Source organism: Megascapheus bottae, chromosome 22 (genome assembly GCF_031878675.1).
Source record: "Megascapheus bottae isolate mThoBot1 chromosome 22, mThoBot2.hap1, whole genome shotgun sequence".
In the NCBI taxonomy this organism is placed as follows: domain Eukaryota; kingdom Metazoa; phylum Chordata; class Mammalia; order Rodentia; family Geomyidae; genus Megascapheus; species Megascapheus bottae.
The window spans coordinates 17,868,180-17,880,917 of record NC_143530.1 but is presented as its reverse complement, the minus strand read 5'-3'; the positions used below and the strand labels follow the sequence as shown (position 1 = coordinate 17,880,917).

General features: G+C 40.3%; 1 protein-coding gene across 2 annotated transcripts; it reads right to left on the bottom strand.

Annotated features, from left to right (window-relative positions):
• Positions 1-259: 259 nt before the first annotated feature.
• Positions 260-12,417, bottom strand: C22H6orf62 (chromosome 22 C6orf62 homolog). 2 transcript variants are annotated; one of them, XM_090356292.1, is made up of 5 exons: positions 11,201-12,417; positions 8,099-8,275; positions 6,498-6,620; positions 3,132-3,266; positions 260-1,656 (listed from the first exon to the last, which is right to left on the bottom strand). In XM_090356292.1, the coding sequence occupies exons 1-5, from the start codon at positions 11,240-11,242 to the stop codon at positions 1,531-1,533; spliced, it is 603 nt and encodes a 200-aa protein (XP_090212418.1). In that variant the 5' UTR covers positions 11,243-12,417; the 3' UTR covers positions 260-1,530. The 2 variants fall into 2 exon arrangements, with proteins under 2 accessions (XP_090212418.1, XP_090212417.1); XM_090356291.1 differs by lacking the exon at positions 11,201-12,417 and adding an exon at positions 9,868-11,194.
• Between the last annotated feature and the right edge of the window lie 321 nt (positions 12,418-12,738).

Below are 12,738 nucleotides of genomic sequence, written 5' to 3'. Positions count from 1 at the left end.
CAAGCCCCATGACCCTCAAAAAAAAAAAAAAATAGATTGTAAGAAGAAACATTTTCAGATTAAGAGTGACATGTTTTGTTTTTCCATAAAGCAAAGCATAAGGGCAGACTACTATCTATTGAAAGGTCTTTGCTTCCTACTGGTATTAGTCACAAATTCAATTGCCAAATTTTTGTTTAGCTATAGACCAAATAATCCCCTAAAGTGACCAGCAACATCTATCTACCCAGTGACTTGAAATAAAGTTACCACTTCAAGCTTTGTATATTCACCTGAATAGTCAGGGAACTTCCACCTATTTTATTTAGGTTTTCATTTTTTTTCAAATTCCAACCAGAAAAAGCTAAATACAATTGGAAACTAGTTACACACTAGTTTTACTCCAAAGGAGTAGGATCATTCAGACTTACTCCATAAAAGTATGCAACCCTTAAAGCAAAGCTTTTCTTCATTTAAAAGGAGAAAAAAAGAAAAACCAAAAAAACTATACAGTAGTCTTTCTTTATGTTCATTGCACAAAATGAGTTCTGCTTTTAGAACTTTTGACACTCTGGTTATTTTTACAATTTAAGATCCCAACTTTTATAACTTTTTCTATACCAAAAAACTCTCCTTTTCTTTTAGGCTGGTGTAGAAACAAGTATTTCTGCACAATTTACTGAATTATTTTTGTAATTAAATTCTCTTTAACACCAAAAAAACAAAACTAAAACAAAAAATGTAAAGTCCTCTACCTATCATGGTTTCTGCAGCTATGAATGTATTTCTCAGTTTTATAGCTGCTTTGGCTACTTCAGACTCCAGATCTGCTTTAGAGTGCATACATACATACACTCAGCAGAATACTTTCAAAACAGTAACTTGGGGAAAGAGATCTGGGGAATAAAAAAAAAAAATGTTAATAAGTATCAAAAAAAAAAGGAAGAAAAAAAAAAGAACATGAGGCAAGAATGCCTACAATGAGATGGTTTTTCATTTAAGATTTCTTTCCCATGGTTGCATTTTTTTTTTAAGTAACCACTTCTAGTCATAAAATGAATCTGACAGTGCTCTGAAACAATGGTGATTATAGCAAAGCTTTTTAAAAACAAAAAAATACCAAACTTATTTATACCTGTTACATTCACTTCTCACCCTCTAAATACTGATGACAGATGTCAAAGAGGCAAAAACCAGCACAAATGGGAAGACCATCAAAAATGAGTATCACCTTGTGCTCTCAGATACATTTAAGCATTTCAGTGTACAATAGTCCTTTCATTTCACATTTTTAGTAAGATGCTGATGCAGTACAGTAGACATGCAAAGCATCTTCCTTCACACAGTCCGTGCAGAAGACATCTAATTTTTTTTAAGTTCTGCGATACAAATGAAAAAAAAAAATCCAGGATGAACAAGGTTCAAAATGCATAGTGTTCTGTGCATGAGTCCATTTTCTTTAAAACAACTGAAAGAATAAAAGTGGTAAGAAAACAAGAAAAATAAATGCTGCTGCATTCTCTGATCTTCTCCATTTTGCTGGCTAATACTCTATTCTGGCATGTAAGGACGGAGGTGGTCCTCTATGGTGCCAACTGCCCAGTGGGTGAGCTGTTCCTGTGGCAGGTAGAGGCAGATGCTGCATAACTTGAAGATGGTAGCTTTGTTTTTTGGAGTCTGGGAGAGAAAGAAAAATAATTTTAATGTAAAAACATAATTTTAACTTGAAGTCAATCTTCTATACAATTTATTAAGAACCTAGAGTACAATAATAAAGTTTACAATCTAAAGGACAAACCTGTTTATTGTTTAGTGAAGAGAACAATCTTACCATACAAGATCTCAGGGTTAAGGACAAAAAGAAAATGAAAGTATTATCAAGTAAATCTATCTCTAAGTATTACTTTTTTGTTTTTTGGCACTTGAACTCAAGAGATTATTTGCCAGTGTCTCTGAGCTTCCCTGCTCAAGGCTAGCACTCTACCACTTCAGCCACAGCTCTACTTCTGGCTTTTTGGTAATTGGAAACAAGAGTCTCACACACTTTCTTGCTGGCTAAAGAACCGCAATCCTCAGATCTTAGCCTCCCGAGTAGCTAGGAGTACCACATACACAGGATAAACTAGAAGTAATGTGTGGTTCAAGTGGCACTGCACTAGGCTTGGGCAAAAAGTGTCCAACGACAGTGCCCAGGCCCTGAGTTCAAGCCCCATGAATGGCAAAAATAAAAAATAAAAATAAAAATACAAGGCCAAAGGCAGAGTGCTTGCCTAGCATACAGGAAGACCCAGGCTCGATTCCTTAGTACCACATACATGGAAAAAGGCGGAAGTGGTTCTGAGGCAAAAGTGGTAGAGCCCTAGCCTTAAGAAAGCCCAAGGACAGTGCTAAAGCCCTGAGTGCCCAGGACTGGCAAAAAAAATAAAATAAACTACTGCTTAAGAGGGAAATGCTTTTAAAATACAAATATGAGCCAGGCAATGGTGGTTTATACTATAATCATAGTTACTCTGGAGGCTAAGATCTGAGGATCTTAGTTTGAAGTCAGCTGAGGTAGGAAAAGCTGTGATACTTTTAGTTTCAACTAAGCCACAAAATGTCAGAAGTGGAGCTGTGGCTCCAAGTGACAGAGTACCAGCCTTTAGCAAAACCTAAGGGACAGTATCAAGCCCATTTCAAGCTCCAGTGTCAGAACCAAAAAAAAAAGTAATAATAATTTAGAACTTCTAGAATAAGGATTAAGATATCTCTTCTTGGCTGGCGGTGGCTCAGGCCTGTAACACTAGCTACTCAGGAGGCTGAGATCTGAGGATCAAGGTTCAAAGCCAGCCCGGCACAAAAGGACCTGACCTGCGACTCTTATCTCCAATTAACCTCTACAAGAGGGGACGTGGGGCTTGGCTCAAGGGTAAGGCGGTAGCCTTGAGCTAAAAGAGCTCAGGGACAGTGCCCAGGCTGAGTTCAAGCCCCATGACCACTACCCCCCCCCAAAAAAAGGATATCTGTTCTTTGTTTTCTAGTAAGTTCAAAATTAATCCTGTGTTAAGGGCGCAAAACAGAATTATGTATCTTATTCAGAAAAGTATGCTAACCATTAGACTTCTTGAATAAGCCTTAAAGTAGTCTTAAAAAACAAACACACCAAAATTTACCTGCAAGTGCTGTCTGTCAATAAAGAGAAACACTGACTGGCTGGGATTGTTGACAACGATTCCAGTCTTGTCCTTGCGGCTCAGTACATGCAGAAACTGTTTTTCATAGTCACCATGATGAAACTCAAATTTGGCCTAATTACAAAATACATACATTTATGTATAACTTTAAATGTTAGACTACCTGAAAGAACTACTCCATACATCATATGCATATAATCTGCTTGACTCAATGTGAGCCAATGGCTACATATGGCTACTCAGTTATAATTACACACAATTTAAAATTCATTTTGTGACAGACGTGAAGGCGCATGTGTGTACACTTCCATCCCAGTGCTTTGAAGGCTGAGGCTGAAGGCTGAGAATTCACAGGCCAGCCTAGGCTACTCAACAGGAACCTGTCTTAAAAAACAAAAACCAGGCCAGGCAAGGTAAAAGCAGACACCCTCAAAACTTTACAGGAAGGAACAGGAGATACACTAGATACATTGGCACAGGATAAAACTTTCTTAATAAAGGTCCAGAAACACAATTTTGGACAAATGGGACTGCATTAAACTGTAGAGCTTCTGTATGGCAAGTTAAAATAGAAAGCCCAGAGTGGGAGATCTTCACTAGACATACAACCAACATGGGCCTCCTATCTAAAATATACCTAAAGCTCAAAAAACTGATTCTCTCAGAAACGAATCCTCAAAGAAGCAACCATCCCATTAAAACGTGGCCTAAAGACTTAAGAGAGATTTCTCTGAATAGGAAATAAAAATGGCCTATAGACACATGAAGAAAAGCTCGACATCTCTGGCCATACAAGAAATGAAATCAAAACAACTTTGAGATTCCACCTCACTCTAGTTAGAATGGCTATGATCAAGAAATCAAATAACAACAGATGCTGGTGGGGATGTAGCCAGGAGGAATCGCTACTACACTGTTAGTGGGAGTACAAACTCATTCAACCACTCTGGAAAGCAGTATGGCAACTCCTTAAAAGACTAAACATAGAGCTCTCCTATGATCCAGCAATCCCACTCCTTGGCATTTACCCAATCGCCCAGAAACAAGGGCATACTAAAGCTACTAGCGGGAAAGGGGACAAAACCATGAGAAGGAGTAGCAAGGTTCGAGAAGTAATGAACCTACCACCTGATGAATTTAACCGTAACCCCATTATACATTATACCAACAATAAAATACAATTTAAAAAAAATACGGCCAGGCGAGGTGGTTGACGCCTGTAATCCTAGCTACTCAGGAAGCTGAGATCTGAGGATCGAGATTCAAAACCAGCCTGGGCACTAAAGACAGAGACTCATCTCCAATTAACCACTAGAAAACCAGAAGTGGTACTGTGGATCAAGGGGTAGGGCGGTAGCCTTCAGCTGAAGAGCTCAGGGCCAGCGCCCAGACCTAGAGTCCAAGCCCCATGACCAACCAAAAAATAGAGTACTTGCCTAGCATGCAGAAAGACACTGGTTTGATTCCTTAGTACCACATACATAGAAAAGGCCAGAAGTACTGTGGCTCAAGTGGTAGACCGCCATCCTTGAGAAAGATCAAGGACAGTGACCAGGCCCTGAGTTCAAGGCCCAGGACTGGCCAAAAAAAATTAAATTCCTCATGAAAAGATTTAGGAGAGGGGCGGGAGTTTGGCCTAGTGGTTAAAGTGCTTGCCTAGCATGCATGAAGACCCGGGTTCGATTCCTCGGTACCACATACATAGAAAAAAGCCAGAAGTGGTGCTGAGGCTCAAGTGGTAGAGCTCTAGCCTTGAGAAAACCCAAGTACAGTGCTCAGGCCCTGAGCTCAAGCCCAGGACTGGCAAAAAAAAAAAAAGAAAAAAGAAAAAAAAGATTTAGGAGAAAGCGCAATACACCATCTCTCAAGGATTAGTCATGACTTAAGACAAGACTATTAATTTCAACTAAGGCATCATAAAGGAAAGGATACTGGAAACTCAAATACAAAAATTTTTCCCAAAGGCAAATTCTAAACAACAAAAAATGCCAGACTGGAGATATGACTGAAGTGACGGAGCACCACCATAAGTCAACAAGCAAAAGAAGCTGGAAGTCCAGGATTTAAGCCTCAGATCATCCTACCAAAAAAAATAAAAAGAGAAAGAAAAAAAAGAAAAGAGAAACAGGAATAGGTGACTCAGACAAAAGCCTGAGCTACTCAGGAAACAGATCTTTCCAGTCAAAGCCAGAAACTCCATGAGACTCTTTATCTACAAATAACCAGCAAAAAAAAAAAAAAAAAAAAAAACAAGCTGGAAAGGAGAAAGATCCCATCAGATGACCTGAGACACACCAGTAATCCCAGGTTCGCAAAAGTTAGGAGAATAAAGTTATGAGACTAGCCCAGCAAAAATTAGCATTTATAAAAACTTGTGTTCATGGAGCCAGGAGTTTGGCCTAGTGGTAGAGTGCTTGCCTAGCATGCACGAAGACCCAGGTGGATTAGATTCTTCAGTACCACATACATAGGAAAAAAAAAGCCGGAAGTGGTGCTGAGGCTCAAGTGGTAGAGCTCTAGCCTTGAGAAAGTCCAAGGACAGTGCTCAGACCCTGCGCTCAAGCCCAGGACTGGCAAAAAAATAAAAACAAAAAAAAAACTTGTGTTCAATTCCCAGCATCAAGGAAGTACTACTAGATTTACTTTGGTACAATTTATTATTTTTTAAATTTATGTATATCAATATATATCTATAGATATATCTATGGATAGCTAGATATATCTATATTTACCTATCTATATCTATCTATCTATAGGTATGTCTATATCTATACATGTCTATATATCTATCTACAGATAGATATAGATGGTTATCTATACAGATAGATATCAATATATATCGTTTTTTTCTTTTTTTTTGGCCAGTCCTGGGCTTGGGCTCAGGGCCTGAGCACTGTCCTTGGGTTTTCTAAAGGCTAGAGCTCTACCACTTGAGCCACAGCATTACTTCTGGCTTTTTTCTAGGTATGTGGTACCCAGAAATCTAACCCAGGTCTTCATGCATGCTAGGCAAGCGCTTTACTACTAGGCCAAACTCCTGGCCCCACTTCGGTAGTTTTATAAACAGATCAACTTCTAGCAAAGGTTCTTATTCTACAAGAATAAAGGTCACAAGTCTGATGCTTATCTGTAGACCTACCTTAGAGATTTTCTTGGCCTTAATTTCAAAAATACACTAGACAGAATAATCTCAAGAGATTCTACAGTCCAAATACTTCTTTTCTCTTACAGTATTCAAAGGACAGAAAGGATTTGTGAAATAAAACTACTAGAAAGCATATTCCCAAAAAAGTTAGATTCAATTGTAAAAAATTTAATGTGATTGTTCATTTTGGAATAAAATACCTGAACAGGCTTAAAAGGTTCATCAGATTCCTTCCACCTAGAAAACAGGAGACAGACAATTTTCTCAATATCATTCCGAGGCCAAAGAATGAAATCCATCTCCTGAGTACAGCCAATAACATCCTATAAAGAAGAATAGGGTTTTTTAAAATAGGAAATAAAGCTGTAACTGGCAAAGCACAAATTAAAAGGTTGGACTGCAGAAACATTTTACAAATGCAGAAGGCCCATATTTATCCTTTTATATCTTATGAATAGTTAAAAGGTCCACAATTTATCAAATTTTGTATCTTCTGAAGTAATGTTCATACCCCAATTAAGTTTTATTTTCATCTAATAGAATCCAGTCATTTAGTTCACAATGTTACTCACACGAAGTCAAATATTCATGAGTACATAGCAGAATTGCTTTTGCTGTTACCCATGCACTTTTATTCCCATTCTTCAGAGTTATTTATAAAGTGGTATAATATTCATCCTCCAGCCAAACAAGGGAGCTTGATGAATAAAACAATCTGTCAGACACTGGTGGCTCATACCTCTGAAAAATCTGAAGATCACTGTTTGAAGCCAGACTGGGTCAGAAAAGTACATGAAACTTTTATTTCTAACTACCTGAAAACTGGAAATAGTGCTGTGGATCAAAGTGGTAGTACATTAGCTTTGAACAAAAAGAGCTCAATGACAGCATCCAGGCCCTAAGTGCAAGTCAAAACAAAACAAAAAAACAAAACAAAAAATATTCACAAAAATCACTATTACACAGTCAAATTACAAGGTCAAAGCAAGGTTAAACTTTTTTTTTCTTGTTCAGTTGTGGGACTTGAACTCTGGGCCTGGACGATGTCCCAGAGCTCTTTAGCTCAAGGCTATTGCCCTACACACCCCTTGAGCCACAGCGCCACTTCCGCTTTTCTGACAGTTAATTAGAGATGAGTCTCATGAACTTTTGTGCCCTGCCTGGCTTTGAACCAGGATTCTTAGATCTCCGTCTCCTGAGTAGCTAGGATTACAGGTATGAGCCACTGTGTCCAGCAAGGTTACCCGGCAAGGTTAAACTTTTTAAAGTCAATTTCTAATAAACAATTCACTTCAATAATTTAAAACGAATCTTTTCTGTTTGCTCAGCGTAAGATCTTGGTACATTTAGCCCAAGTAGCCCAGAAGGCTCCCAAATACTAGGATTACAGGTATACCACCAACTTCTCTTGAGAACAATTTTAAAATATAGCACTTAAGTTGTTCTAAGTACCTATAATGAATTGAGAGAATTTCTATACAAATTTATCCTCAAATGAAAAAGTCTTGAGGCAAAAGCTACATTTTCCCAATTATATAAATATAGTTTAAAGTCTCTAATGCACGATTCTAGTTCTTTTTTTTTTTTTTTTTTGCCAGTCCTGGGCTTGAACTTGGGTCTTCATGCATGCTAGGCAAGCATTCTACCACTAGGCCAAATGCCAGGCCACGATTCTAGTTCTTAATGTAGCACAAAACCAAATATACCTAGAGCTCCATCATGATAGTACCTACCTATTCGCAGGATGAAAAATATTGCAAACTTAACTCACAAAAACCTTACCAAGTCTTACTGAACTTACCCTTCTCATAGACTGGTATCTTGGAGCATGGAGCTGTACCACATCCTTCTGTAGAAGCTCTATGGAACTTTCCAAGGAATAGCTGGAATCTCGCACACCTTTAAGGATATTTTCTTCATAATTATTTGTCATGACTGGTATAACTTCAGACACTTCAAAAAGTGCTGATTTTTTCTTCTAAGAGGAAAAAAACAAGTACATTAACTACTGGAAACACATTGTCATTTGATACCCCACTAAATATTATAATGTAAAAAAAAATCTTTACTCCAACTTAGTGTAATTCTTAGCTAAAGTATTTTTATAGAGAAAATGTGCATTTTTAGATAATGGAATCTTTGTTCTTCCTCTGCCAAACACAAATAGCCTAGTACCAAATGGTAACTCCTCAAATTTATAGCATTATTGTATTCCATACTATGTACTTATTTGAGACAATTTCTTAAATGCTATGAAGGACACTAGGCATCCCTACAGATGCTAGTTTTAAAAATACAGTATTCAGACTAATTACCTATTTCATTTCTTAATGAGTCCATTTCCATTACTCTTTGAAGATTATATAAGCACAAGTGTTAGTATTTGAAAAGAAAAAAAAGTATGCCATATTGTTTCAAAAGTGGGTTAAGATTAAGTGCTCATTACCAAGTTACCTATCAACTTTCTGTCCTATAGAGTAGTGATCACCAACTATTCATAGCAATTGTAGGGAAATGATACATTCATAGAATAACACCAGATTTCCACAAATGTTAAAGAACTAACTGATACAGTCTGCACAAAGATTTAACCTCATCACTTATACCTTAGATTGACAGGGAACTTATGTAAAAAAAAAAAAAAAGCAAGTCTTTCAACTAAAATGTTAACCTGTCAGTTTTTCAGTGAACTTATTTTTTAAAAAGCACATGAGAAAATGTGGAAATAAAACCTTTCTTATTAGCCAGACTTAGGACAATTACTTCAAAACACAAATCCATCAAAATTACTCTACAATGCCATTACCCTAGTAAGAGTTCATAAGTACAACGGTTAAGAATGTGATAAACACCTGAGAAACTTAAAAACCAAAGTAGTATTTCCTTTTTATCCAAACCCCATCTCCTGTCAAATAGGCAGCCTTGCTCATAATTTTACAAACTGTCCACTTTTCAGTTGTAAAAGTATTCAAAAGACCTTTCAAGACATTCTCCAACTATCCACTTTTGATATTTAACTGTAGAACTAAGCCAAAAAATCTATAGCTTGAATGTAATTTTAAATTTTAAGAAAGTGAAACACAAATTAACCATGTCAATATTTGTTCCTAAAATTTGAAGTATACCTTAAATGCACTAAGAGAAAAGAAACCTAACAGGTGAAGAAAAAGACTACCTTTAGCTTAAAACTTTTTACTCTAAGGATCCTATTTACACATTAGATGATCCTGATATTCAGTTAGAAAGTTGCCAATTACTCCAGTTTTGCAATGTTACCCAGTCCACGTCAACTACAAGTGGGTCCTACTAAACTTTAGAAATAAACCTTACTTCTAAGTCAATGATGAAGACAGCCTTCCATTCACAATTTAATGCAACTACTCAATTCACAGAATCATCCATGAGAGTGAGAAAATAATTAAAATAATTTCCCCGGATACTTATTAATCAAATATTCAAATCATATATACTTGTTTATTATGTAAATAACATACATATGAACACGTTATTTACATAACATACATTTACAAAAATCACTTGTGCTAATTCACATTAAGAATTTTAAATTACCTTCTCCTTGAATACAAAGGCAATATACATCTTGAAGTCAAACTGGTCAGCTAGAGATTCTTTTTTCTTTCTAAGCTGAGCACGTAGTCTGTTCAGAGCTTGTTTCTTCCGGGAGTTTGGGTCCCCCATTTTGAAATACAGGTGGTACTAAAGCCTTTGGAAATTGTCACTAAACTATGGGCACTTTTTCTTAAGACTCAAGTACAACAGAAACAAGTCATTTTTTTTTCCTCCTGCTAATATGATTGAATAGCTAAAATCACAACTGTAACCCCAAAACGGCACCTTCTGGCAATATTAGCAGACTGTCATACTACAGGGTCAAGAAACCAAAGCTGCTGTCCAGTCATGTTTGGACAATGTTTGGGGTCAAACAGGAAAAAGGAAGGGGAGGAAGGAAAGAAAGAGGAGAAAATACTTGAACTAACTTTCCGGAAAACACATTTGGCTTAGCTGCCAAAATAAAAGCTTTCAAAGGGGAAATGAAAATCCTGATAATCAGGATTTAAGTGTGCAATAAAACACAGCTGACACCAGTCCAATCCTTGAAATCCATCCGGATTTTTCTCCCTTTTAAGAAAAGGGCCTATTAAAAGTAATAGGAGGAAGGGGAAGGAAAGTGTGATCCTTGTTTTCCAAGTACCAAAAAAAAAGAAACCAAAAACAAAACACCAAAACAGGGTAGGTGAATGAAACTGAAATACCCAATTGTATTTTACCCAGCCAGATCCATGGCTGCAGTACCTAATTAATTCTGTTATTTCAGATTTCACTATTGCTATGTATTGTCAGTGCTTGTTATTGATTACTCTTGGTGGTGGTGATCAAAGAGAAAAGTGCAAAATCAGTAGAGAAAGGGGAGAGGTACAGGGTTTCCCTGCAATCAACTACAGTGTATACCTGGGGTGGACAGCTATTGCCCAAAGGAGCCATAAGGAAAAACAGCGGAGTCATTACCAACTTCCCCATCACCCACATTTTCACCCTCAGGCGGCTGCTAATGCTGCTGCCAAGGAGAATCATGATGGCAAAGGGAAAAGGGTATATTAGATGGTATTAATAATGATTCCGCCTCTGATTACACCTGATCAAAATGCCCGGGATCCCAACGCCCTCAAGCCGTGCGGTAGAGCTCTACATTCCCCCAAGGGAGCCTTCCCTGTGAGTTTGCCCCTGTTCAAGAAGGTGGGGAGTGCGATTTTATCTTCTTGCGAGCATTGCTGAGGCCAAAGGTGGCAGGTTCTCCCAAATTCCAGGCCGCGCCCGGGGGCCACCTGCCTGCCACCCCACCAGGTCCCACCCCCACCCCTTGCCTTCAGCGGCAGCGACTCACTCGCACCACGGGAGACACAGGATCACTCAGGATTTCACTCATTTCATCGTGGAAACAATTCCCCGCCCGGATAGAGTAGGCGGAAGAGGGTGAAAGGGGACGGGATCGGTGGGGTGGGGTGAGGGGGGAAGAAGAGAAAATACTTGTGTTAATATTAGTCAACTTTTTTTTAAAGCCCACCCCCCCTAAAAAAAAAAAAGAAAACTTTCCCAGATTCTGGATTTTTCGCTCTTCCTGTTCAACAGACCATGTTTTCCAGAGTTTTAGGATTTAGGGTGGGGTCGTTAAGTTGGTTTTTCCCGAGGTTGGGGTGGTGATGGTGAGGAAGGAGGCAGAGGCGGCAGGAGGGTCCAGGAGGGGGGGTGACGTGGAGGGGATCTGAAATCCCCCTTCCCTGTCCCCGCGGATTTACCGGGACTCACGGACCGACTTCTCGGGGGGGTGGGGGGGGAGAGGTTGGGAGGTTCGGGGCCCTTTTTCTAGCCGCAGCCTGCGGGCGGAGCGGTGGCGGCGGCGGAAGAGGCGGCGGCGGCGGGGGCGCTGCTCGCGGCGGCACGGGCAGGAGCCATGTCAAGAGAAAACCACCAGCCAACTGAGCCCCTCCATCCCCGCTGCAGTGCGCACGGTGACCGGGCCGCCCGCGCGGCTGCCGCCACTCAGCCCCCACCTGGGACCCATAGTCTGGCTCGGCGCCCCCGGGCAGCGACGGAGGGGGGTGGGGGGGGAAGGACGCGGAGGGAGCGGCGAAAGGGAGCGAGCGAGAGAGAAGAGGGGGGAAAGATGAGAAGGGGGGAGAAGGAAAGGATCAGCGTGGGCCGCGCAGGGGGAGGGGAGGGAAAGGGAACCCTGCGCTAAAGAAGGGGGGGCGCGTCTGGCAGCCGAGTAAAAACCCCCCAAAATCAAAGTTATTTCAGTCCAAGCATCTGCTCTAGAGTCTCTCTCTTCCTCCTACAGTCCGGTTTCAGGTTCAGGAGAGGAGGTCGACGAAGACCCGCAGAGGGGAGGAGGGGGGGGAAAGCCGAAGAGGAGGGTGAAGCGTTCCGCGGTGACACAGTCTCGTTTCCCCCCCACCGGTAGCTGCAGAAAGCGGCGACCCTGGGCGCCTCCCTGGTCCGGGGTAGAGTCGCGAATGAAGCCAGGAGGGGGAGGTTAAAAAAAAAAAAGCCAGAACAAACAACTTAAAATGGCAGCGACGGCCGCTGCGTCACCCGCCCCTCAGCGGCACCGCCCCGAGCTTTCTGCGGCTGCGCGCCGTCCTGGACGACACCATCTGCGCAGAAACCAAAGGGGAGGGAGGAAGAATTGGAGCGGAGGATGTTTTCAGGGTAATCGAGAGAAAATGGGAAAGAAAATCAAAAGGAAATAGTATAACTTAGATCTTTGCTAAGCAAGTCCTTGAAGTTAAATTTCCCAGGTCACCAGTCCTTCCTCTAAGGACAGTTTTGGGATAGAGACTCCTCTCATCTACAAAATGGAATTTTCAAGGGGCGGGGCAAAAGGTTTCTAGGACACGCCCTCTGCCTTTCCGTCACGAGGTC

What these genes read in the sequence shown, in the direction of transcription:
- C22H6orf62 (XM_090356291.1), bottom strand. Translation starts at nt 9,996, where the DNA reads ATGGGGGACCCAAACTCCCGGAAGAAACAAGCTCTGAACAGACTACGT. An exon ending in AACCTTTTAAGCCTGTTCAG is followed by an intron (nt 3,267 to 6,497) that starts GTATTTTATTCC and finishes TTTTGTAATTAG; the next exon opens with GCCAAATTTGAGTTTCATCA. An exon ending in TTGACAGACAGCACTTGCAG is followed by an intron (nt 1,657 to 3,131) that starts GTAAATTTTGGT and finishes TTTCTCTCCCAG; the next exon opens with ACTCCAAAAAACAAAGCTAC.